The 10,002-nt window shown below is 46.0% G+C and overlaps 2 protein-coding genes across 3 annotated transcripts in view; one reads left to right on the top strand and one right to left on the bottom strand.

The window, feature by feature from the left end:
- Positions 1-5,632: 5,632 nt before the first annotated feature.
- LURAP1 (leucine rich adaptor protein 1) overlaps positions 5,633-10,002 on the bottom strand; it is a 24,679-nt gene continuing 20,309 nt past the window's right edge. Inside the window, exon 2 of one of the 2 annotated variants that reach the window (XM_006164228.3) lies at positions 5,633-9,119. In XM_006164228.3, coding sequence (XP_006164290.1) covers positions 8,598-9,119 — 522 coding nt within the window. In that variant the 3' untranslated portion in view covers positions 5,633-8,597. The remainder of the gene's footprint in view (positions 9,120-10,002) is intronic. The other variant, XR_003547135.1, reaches the window with a different exon arrangement.
- POMGNT1 (protein O-linked mannose N-acetylglucosaminyltransferase 1 (beta 1,2-)) overlaps positions 9,059-10,002 on the top strand; it is a 29,998-nt gene continuing 29,054 nt past the window's right edge. The window contains exon 1 of the mRNA XM_006164229.3: positions 9,059-9,113. The gene's annotated coding sequence lies outside the window, so the exon portion shown is untranslated. The remainder of the gene's footprint in view (positions 9,114-10,002) is intronic.

The following is a 10,002-nucleotide window of genomic DNA, read 5'->3' as shown; positions in this document are numbered from 1 at the left end:
GAGAAAGCAAGTCACGAGGTCTGGGACTGGAATCACTGTCAGTGGCCAGCATCCTTGACCCCCTTTTATTTAATTTTCTAATAGTACTGTTTGCAACCCACAAACAACATTTTATAACCTGTTAGAAGGTGGCAACTGCAGGGGAAACCACTATATCTTTTCTAAAAGCAATGCCAGCTATATTACTGGGGCTAGACTTAATTTTTCTTTTTCTTTCCTTTTTTTTTTTTTTTTTTTTACTTTTTTTGATTTTTGCCATGGGGCATATGTGCTTACTAGAAGAGACAGAGAGAGAAAGTAAGAAATCATCTCCTGGAGGGATGGCCACTCCGCAATCCCTTCTCTTCTGTTCTTCTTCTGGAAATGTAGACACACACACACACACACACACTATTCTCAAGCCACCAGGTTCAGTACTTGAACCATGGTCGGCCATATGGGAGTCTAGCACTTTAACCACTACACCACCTGCAGGCCCCAATTCAGTCATCTTGAAGCATAAGAAAAATGCATTTTCTTCAATGTTCAGTTTGGCTGGCAAGCTCCAATTAGAAGCTACACACCATCAAAAGAAGAAAACCTCTTTGTTGAGTAGCACACACAGGAAGTAAAATAGATGTACACTTTACAGACACATGGGCAGAGGGGAGCTGAACATGACCGTGCCCAAGAGGGGTCATGCTCCCTTGAAGTGGGACATTGATCCTGACCTCTGACTGAGTATTTGTTCTTAAACTTCTTTTTTTATTTTTTTTTATTTTTAAATCAGTTTTTGCCTTTGGGTGTGTGCACTCTCTGGAGAGAGAGAGACAGAGACAGTGAGAGGGAAAGTGAAAAATAGCCCCCAAGGGGGGGATGGCCACTCTGCAGTTCCTTCTCCTTCATTCTCCTCCCAGGATCTTGGGCAGGCATGCATATGCACCAGGCACGAGTTTCAAGCCACCAGATCCAGGACTTGAACCGCAGTCATTCTTATGGGAGTGCAGTGACATAACTACTATGCTCCACGCTCTTAAACTTCTTGTCACTGGAATTACACAGAGGTTTCCTCTTGTATCAACTTTCGCTTGGTATTCATCCCATTGCTGTGTGTGGCTGTGGGTTGTTCATTCTCACTGCTGTTGCGCTGTGGGACCAAAGTAGGACCCATGGCCAGCAGCAACAGCAACCCCTGAAGATCTGTCAGAAATCGTACAAAGCAGGGACTGGGCACTGAGGGCAGAGGCAGCCCTCTAGGTTGTACCGAACCCTCTGGGAGATTCTGGTGCCTGCTAGAGTTGGAGAACCCCCACGGAAGTGTATGCCTAGCCACCATATTTAGGGAGAAACTCAAAGTCTGGAACATGTTTTCCAAGAGAGAGGGCACCGCGTGCTTTACTCTCCGGGACTGTTGTGTGAACATTCAACGAAGGAACAGCTCTGAAAACCGTTTCAAGTTTCCATCCCCCAATCCATTCCAAAATGAAGAATGCACCTGTGCCCTAACCGTAAAGAAGATTCTGGCAATTTTCCCAAATCCTAAGTGTGGTGCAAAAGATCTGTTTGACATACTTCTTCCTTATATAAAATATCCATTTTTTGACCATCAAATTTTTCTTTTTCTTTTTCTCCGAAATTCAATTTTTTTTTTTTTGGACAGGTTTTTGCAATAGGGCGCCTGCGTTCATCAGAAAGACAGAGAGATAGGAAGCAAGAAATCACCACCTGAGGGGATGGTCATGCCACAATCCCTTCTCCTCCATTTTCCTCTCAGGATCTTGGGCACGCACGCACACGTGCCTGGCATGAGTTTAAGCCACTGGGTCCGAGACGAGAACCACAGTCAACTACACAGGAGTCCAGTGACATAGCCATTACACCAACTGCTGCCCCCTGCCTCTCTTTTCTTTAAAAAATAATTATTTAATTTTATTTATTATTTTTTAATTTGCTACAGAGTACATGTACTCATAAGAGAGAGACAGAGAGAGAGAGGAAAAGTGAGAAAGCAATCCACCAGGTCCAGGACTCCAACTGTCGTAGGCCATGTAAGTGACCAGCACCTTAACCACCACACCATCAGCTGACCCTTGCTACTTATCTTTTTATTTTTTATTTATTTATTTCTTTTTCTTTTCTTTTTTTTTTTTTTTTGGAGAGGTTTTTGCTACAGGGCGCGTGTGCTCGCCAGAAAGACAGAGAGAGACAGAGAGACAGAAAGCGAGAAATCACCCCCCAGGGGGGATGGTCACGCCGCAATCCCTTCTCCTCCATTCTCCTCTTGGGATCTTGGGCACATACGCACATGCACCCGGCGTGAGTTTAAGCTGCCAGGTCCGGGACTCGAACCGTGGTCGACTACGTGGAAATCCAGCAACATAGCCATTACACTAACTGCTGGTCCCCTTATCTTTTTAGAAGAACAACGTAATCCTAGTACTAAAACTTTTAAAAACGTTTACTGAAAAATTGAATAATTATATTTTATTATACTGAGAAATTATTAATTTTTTTGGTGGAATAATGGTAATAAACGTTCTGATCTATTAGTGATACATGCTAAAATATTTATGGATAAATTGATATGTCATCTGGTTTCATTTCAAATAACCTTGGTTGGAGAGAGGAGTGGTTGAGGGAATCAATAAACCAGGACTAGCCATGATTTGTTAAGTTTTTAAAAAGAATTATTTATTTTATTTTATTATTATTATTCAATTTTACCAGAGAGAGACTGAGAAAGTGAGAAAGCAGGCTGCCAGATCCGGGACACAAACCATAGTGGACCATGTGGGAATCCAACACCTTAATCACCCCACCACCTGCCAGCTCCAATTTGGTAATTATTGAAGCTGGGTGATAAGCACATAGAAATTCATTACATTATTTTCTCTGCTTTTGTATATGCTTGATATTTTATATAAAACAAGAAATAACTACACATGATTAAAAGACATTAAATACAGAAAACTACAGGCTCATAAAAATAATTTAAAAACAGAATCAAGCAAAACAAAATCATTGAACACCATTGGATGTTGCTAGGACACCAACTTACCACTTTGAAACTGGTAAGGGAAGAGATATAACATTTAAATGGTATTTATCTTGCCATTCTGGTGTGAACTTTATTTTAGGGTAACCAAACGGTCCTAGAGGATGTGGAAAAGTTTTCGTAGAGAATTAAAAATAACAAATGAAGAAAAAATAGCTGCATTAGAAAGTCACCATTGTGAAATCCCTAGTGAAATAGCCAAATCATGAGACAAACCAACTCAGTGAAAAACTGACAGAGAACTTCCTGAGGCAGGGATCAGCCTATCAGCATCTGAATATAGGAGGAGCCTAGGACCTGAAAACCGTGGAGGAGGGCTGTCCACCTGTGCTGTGTGGGACAAATGAAAAATAAATCTTTACTATGTTCAATCACTGAAATATGAGGGTAATTCATAATATAAGTGAGCTTACTGTAGTATACCATTTTAAGATATTAAAACATGTAAGCACATAATTACATATATTTTCAAAGATAACTATATATCCAGACAAATACTGACACATTCAAGCATATGTCTAAGTCAGGAAGAGGAATGAGAATAGGGGTCTGGAACCAAAAGATGGTAGAACAAGAAAGTATTAACTGACGATGAGAATTTGCCATGCTCTGAGAAGCATGATGTTTAACTACTACCGAATAATAGCTAATAATATATTTTTTTAATTTAAATTTGTTTTTGCCTTAGGGCATGTGCGCTCACCAGAGAGAGTGAGAAAGAAAGAAAATTCGTGCTGGGCAAGAGAGTAAGGACAGGGTGTGTGTGTGTGTATGTGTGTGTGTGTGTGTGCGTGCGTGTGTGTGTTGAGGAACGAGAGACTTCTGGAAGCCCCTGCAATCAGACCAATCTGCGTTCATATTATAGCTCATTTGTTACCTACCTGACCTTAAACAAATTTCTAAGGACTAACATGCAAGGTATTAAAGAATAACATGGATTTTTAAAAATTATTTATTTAATTTTTAAAAGTTATCATCATTTTTTGTTTTAAATTGACCAGAGAGAAAGGGAAAGGGAGAAAGTAGGCCACCAGGTCCGGGACTCAAACCGCGGTCAGCCACGCGGGAGTCTAGTGCTTCATCAGCTGCTGGCTCCCAAGAATCAACATGTTTTAAATTACCTAATTTATAAATGGCCAACTTGCTCTTTCTTTTTTTTTGTAAGTCATATCTCCTTTAGGTTTACAGAGAGCCATTTCTCCATTCATTGAACAGGTGTCACTGAACACCTAGAGCCTGGCACCACTCACACAGTGAACCTGTATCCAGCGCAACCCCCAGGCATGTCTCAGTGAAGCTACACTGAGCTTTCCAGTCAGCCCAGTGCTCAGCCTACCAACTCCATCCTAAATGCAGGCCTTTCACTGCCGACTCCCATGTCTCATGCCCCCCCCCTTTTTTTTTTTTGGAGAGGTTTTTGCTATAGGGTGCATGCGCTCGCTAGACAGAGAGAGACAAGAGAGACAGAAAGCGAGAAATCACCCCCCAGGGGGGATGGTCACGCCGCAATCCCTTCTCCTCCATTCTCCTCTCAGGATCTTGGGCACACACGCATGCACACGCGCCCGGCGTGAGTTTTAAGCCATCGGGTCTGAGACGCGAACCGCGGTCAACTACGTGGGAGTTCAGCGACATAGCCATTTCGCTAACTGCTGGTCCCTCATGTCCCCTTTTGTGTGCCATGAGCAGCTTCATCTCTCCCTTTACCCCAGGCCCTGATAAAACCCCAGTGCACTTGGAGGACAGTATGTTCTACACCCCCTTTTTAAAATTTTGCCAGAAGGTGCATGCATTCACTAGAGATAGAGACAGAGAGAGAGGAGGAGAGCGTTCCCCAATGGGGTATAGTCCCTTCTCCTCCACTTCATCTTTTTAGGATTTGGGGCACTCTTACACATATGTCCACTGTGTTTTTCAAGCCACCAGGTCTAGGATTTGAATTGCACGGTCAGCCATGTGAGATAAGGCTCCCTTAACCACTCGGCCATGGAACTGGCCCGGTATGCTCCTTTTTATAAAGTATTATTTTATTTAACTTTATGTATTTATTTATTTACTTATTATTATTTTCCAGTTTGATCAGACAAAGAGGGAAAGTGTCCATCAGTTCCCGGACTCCCATGTGGGAATCCAGCACCTTTAACCACAATGCCACCTGCCAGCCCTGTTCCCTTTTATTTTTTTTATATAATTATTTTATTTAACTTTATTGTCATTATTTTATTTGTTTTTTTAATTTTATTGAAGTTTACCAGAGAGAGACAAAGAGAAAGAAAGTGAAAAAGTAAGCTGCCAGGTCTGGGACTCGAACCACGAATCATGTGAGTTGAACCATCATGTGAGTCCAGCCACCCTAACCACCAAGCCATCTTCTGGCCCCCCAGTATGCTCCCTTTTTTTATTTTTTCTTTTTTTGAGAGTTTTTTTGCTATAGGGTGCATGCGCTCGCTGGAAAGACAGAGACAGAGAGATAGAAAGTGAGAAATCACCCCCCAGGGGGGTGACCATGCTGCAATCCGTTCTCCTCCATTCTTCTCTCAGGGTCTCGAGCACGCATGCACACACGCCCGGCCTGAGTTTAAGCCACCGGGTCCGGGACTCGAACTGCGGTCAGCTACATGGGAGATCAGTGACATAGCCATTATGCTAACTGCTGGCCCCATCCCTTTGATCATACTTTTAACATCCTGCTTTCATCTCTCTCATCTCTGCATCACTCTTTTTCTACTTTGAGCTCCCAAATAACTCCCTAATGTAACCCAGAAAAGTCTAAGCTCACAGGAAAGCTGTAGCATAGACACAGATAGAAAGGACCAAGGATGTGTGTCCACTGGGGTCCCTGGGCTCCTCTGGTAGTGAACTGGAGTCTGAGGTATTCAGGGTGAGTGCCCAGACCTACCTGGAGTCCCCAGGCAGCTTCACTCACCCCACCTCTTCAGCCCCAGCTCAGGCGCCTGTCCAACTCACCTGCAACTCCCTGATCTGTGGAACATGCCACCTATGCACAACCCACCCAGATTTCCTATTTCACAGCTCCCCACGCCATCTTGTAACCTCCAGGTCTGAAATGCTGAGCTCTACCTACACAGTATCTGGACCTACTTACCCTCCCTTCCAGAAACAAAACAAAACAAAACAAACAAACAAAAAACACACTGATTACTTCAGGAGTGATCTTCCTCATATCTGTAGTACAGACTAGTCACCTTCACTCAGTCCAGGCCCAAGACTCTCTTTCCTCAGAGCCTGCAGCTCTTTTTCTAGACTGAGCCGCCTTGCACCAGCCTCCTAGGGAACATTATAACAGGAGGAAAATTCCATTCAGTCCCTTTAGGCTCCGGTGGTATTGGTTGGAAACAGTCTGGCCAAGCAAAAGAACTGTGGGCAGAGAACCAATCTGGGTTATCTAATCTGGGCACTGCCGTGGTTTACAGCCAGTGATGCTGGACAAGTGTATGCCCTCCCTAAGCCTGACTCTAGCCAGTCTGAGCATGGAGGGGGTCCTCTTCTGGAAGGCTCAGATTTTATGAGTTTGAAGGTTCCACCCAGCAATCTCTGCAATTCCAGCGATGGTGCATCATGGCCACGAGGGGGCGGGCAATGTCTTTGGCTCAGAAGTTTGTAGCTACAAGAACAAGAGAGCCTCAAAAAAGAATCTGATGGCTTCCTAGAGGAAGAACAATTCTCCAAAGGCGCACCACAAAATGGCAACAGAATAGGGACTGGAATAAGGTACTCGGATTCCCAGTCTGAGGGGAGGTCAAGGAGCCCCAGGAGTACTAAGAAGCTGAGAACATATTTTGGAGAGTTCAATCATTTGGAGAGGATGAGAAGAGAGAGGGTCTTTAGGGAAGAACTATGTGGATTGTTCCAGGAGATTCGAGTGGGAACTGCAAAACAAGACTTGAGGAATTTAGATGAAGTAGAGATGACCAACTTGACTTCCTTCTCTTCCCCAACATAAAACAAAAAGCAGGGAAACAGTAGGACTCATCCCAGGATTTGAAGAATAAGAATCCTCCAACTCAGGAGGGCACAGTGAACAGCCAGGGATTATCTGATGCCATGTTCCCTTCGTTTTTTCCACAGTAAACTAGTTTCAGGGCCTGGGAAAGATAGGGATGTACATATGGGGCAATTACATGAAATTCCAAGGGTTAATCTCCAAGAATCCATTCTCTGACAAGGGCTACCCCTAGTCCTCCCTCTCTCTGGGCTGACCACACCCTGAGCACCAGCCAGGTTGACAGTTTTCCTGAATTCCTTCTTCAGTGTCATTCTCTAGGGCTCTGGAACCTGGCCCAGAGCCAGTCCCCCTCTCCTCACTCAGCTACCAGGAGTCAAGGCTTGTTCCTTCCCCCTCCCAGGATGGGGCCCAGGGACCAAAGAGCCTCTGTCTTTCTCTGCCACGCCCCCACATTGTAACCCAGACAAGGCAATTCCTTGTGTCCCAACCTCAGGCAGACATCCTTGTGACCAAATGGTGGAAGGCCAGGGACAGGAAGGGGGAAGGGCAATCGGACTCAGAGAAGATGACATCCTGGCCCTGCCCGAGATTCTTGTACACCCGTCCAGCTCTGGGACCTGCCTTTCTCCTTTTCTGGCTCCCCTCAACTACTGGGGAGAAGAGGCTGGGGCTCATCTGCATATAAAAAGCCTGAAGAGGAAACTGAGAAGGTGAAGAGACACCAAAGCTGAACAAACAGCCAGATCTGGAGCCAGAACACAGAACCGGGGCAGCCCAGGGTCAGGGGAAGACAGGGCACCGCGGCTATGCAGGCCAGACTTCAGAGGCCCCTGACAGTTTCTCTCCCTCAGCGCATAGGGACAGGAGTGCTGGCACCAGGCAGGATGCAGCACAGAGGCTGAGACCCCCTGGGTTAAAATGACAACACCTGTTTCAAGAGTAGGACCCTGTCCTCCGCCAGGGTGAAACGTTCCTGCCAGGAGAGACGGTGTGTCCCCACTAACAGGAAGTAACAGTATGAACAATAAATTTCACGTCTCACTTAGCAGCAGGGGCTCAGGCTCCCAGCAGGGGCACCATCCAAGGACTGGTGCAAAGGAAGGGCTAGTCCATCCTGGCAGGAAATGACATCACTCAGCAGACAGGAAGCGGGGGTAGACCAGCCCCAAAGGCTTCTGGGAAGGCCAGTCCCCGCAAAGTGGGCCCTGAATGTCCACGTTGCACCTCTACCTCCACCTTGGCCAAGAGGGGGCCAAAGCTCCTAGGCTTCCGGTGAGATAACTACACCCTCCGCTTTGCATCTGTGATCTCCTAGGGGACCCAAATTCCTTAAATTGTAAATTAATGGGTTGGGGGCGGAAGCCAGAGGCCAAGCCTCTAGAGTCAGTATCTCTATGGAAATAGCTCTAGGGACCTGATAATTGAGGGATAAAGGCAGAGAGTCCCCCGAGAGAGAAGGATGATGAGCCAGGTTTCCATGGTAACCGACTTCAGCATAGTTTCTGCCCAGTCCCAGAATGAGGGAGAATGAATTTTGACACAAACCAGGGCCAAGGGATAAAAGAGGCACAGGAGTACGGAAGAGTGGGGAAGTCGCTACAAGAAGGTCACATCATCCTGGCACTGTCCCCAGTACCACTGGGCCTCAAAACCCAGCTTGGCATTCTCATCCTCTGGTGACTCAGGGGGTCCACCTGGGAGGCCCTCCCCTGGGGGCATCCACACAGCCCTCAAACTCCCTAGCCTGGTGGCTGTCAGGTCCACCTCAGTCCTGGCCCTCTCCCCACCAGGCAGAACCTTTTCCCAGTCCATCTCAGGACGAGGAGCTCCAGGAGGGCCCTGTTCATCCAGCTCGCTGGGGGCCACTGTGTCCAAGAAGCTGCCAATAGAGACGCTGTCCAGTCGGTCAGTGGTGCTGGTGTCTGGCAGGCTGTCCCAGCTGCCTCTCCTTGAGCGGCCTGGGCTTCCGCCTGTCAGGCTATACTGGCTGCTGGTGAGGCTGCTGCAATGGCTGGTCAAAGTCCCCCGCTCCTCCAGTAGCCAGCGCACTGCCTCGATGCCCTCATTCAAGGTCACCAGCTGTTGCAGGATCTTCACATCGATGGCCCGCAGGTAGGCCTAGGGTGGGAAGGGGTGGGGGGAGAAGGAATTAGCACAGGGTTCTGGGCCATGAGTTCCCCAGGGTTGACAAAGGCCCCTAACTAGTGGTCTAATCAACTATGCTTCATTTTTTTTTAAGTTTTCTTATTTATTTCTTCTATGTACATGTGCATGCAGGAGAGAGAGAGACAGAATCCCCAACAGGGTCCCGATGCTGTGATTCAGCCCTAGATCCAGGGCAGGTACGTCCCCAGCATACTGAAGGAGGTCTTCAGACTTGAACTGGGAACCTTCCCATGTGGGATCGACTCTCAGAGCACAGCACTGTACTGTCGATCACCTTCAGGCCCCCAGCTATGCTTCACTTTGAAGCAGCATGGCAGTGTAATGGTTTGCAATGTGAGTTTTACAAACAACCAGACTGCTATTTAAAATTTCACCTCTACCACTAATAAGCTATATGACTGTGGGCAGCTTTCTTATTTCCTTTGAGCTCTTTAGTTTACTTTTTTATTAAAAAACAAGCTTGGGGGAGCTGGCAGGTGGCATGGTGGTTAAGGGCTCTGGACTCCCACATAGCTGACCATGGTTCAGGTCCCATACCACAAAGCTTGTTTTCTCACTTTCTCTCTCAATCGCTCTCTCTCTTTGTCCCTGTCTGGTCAAATTAGAAGAAAGAAAGAAAGAAAGAAAGAAAGAAAGAAAGAAAGAAAGAAAGAAAGAAAGAAAGAAAGAAAGAAAAAAAGAAAGAGAGAGAGAGAGAGAGAAAGAAAGAAAGAAAGTTGAATAATTCTTAAAAATTTATTTAATTAAATTAAAAAAAAAAAAAGCTTGGGAGACCAACAGTTGGCATAATGGCTATGTCGTTGGACTCCCATGTAGTTGACTGTGGTTCAAGCCC

The sequence above is a fragment of the Tupaia chinensis genome, unplaced genomic scaffold, assembly GCF_000334495.1.
Source record: "Tupaia chinensis unplaced genomic scaffold, TupChi_1.0 Scaffold143599_1, whole genome shotgun sequence".
NCBI lineage: Eukaryota > Metazoa > Chordata > Mammalia > Scandentia > Tupaiidae > Tupaia > Tupaia belangeri.
Note: the sequence above shows the minus strand (reverse complement) of the source record. Positions and strands in the feature narration are given on the sequence as shown.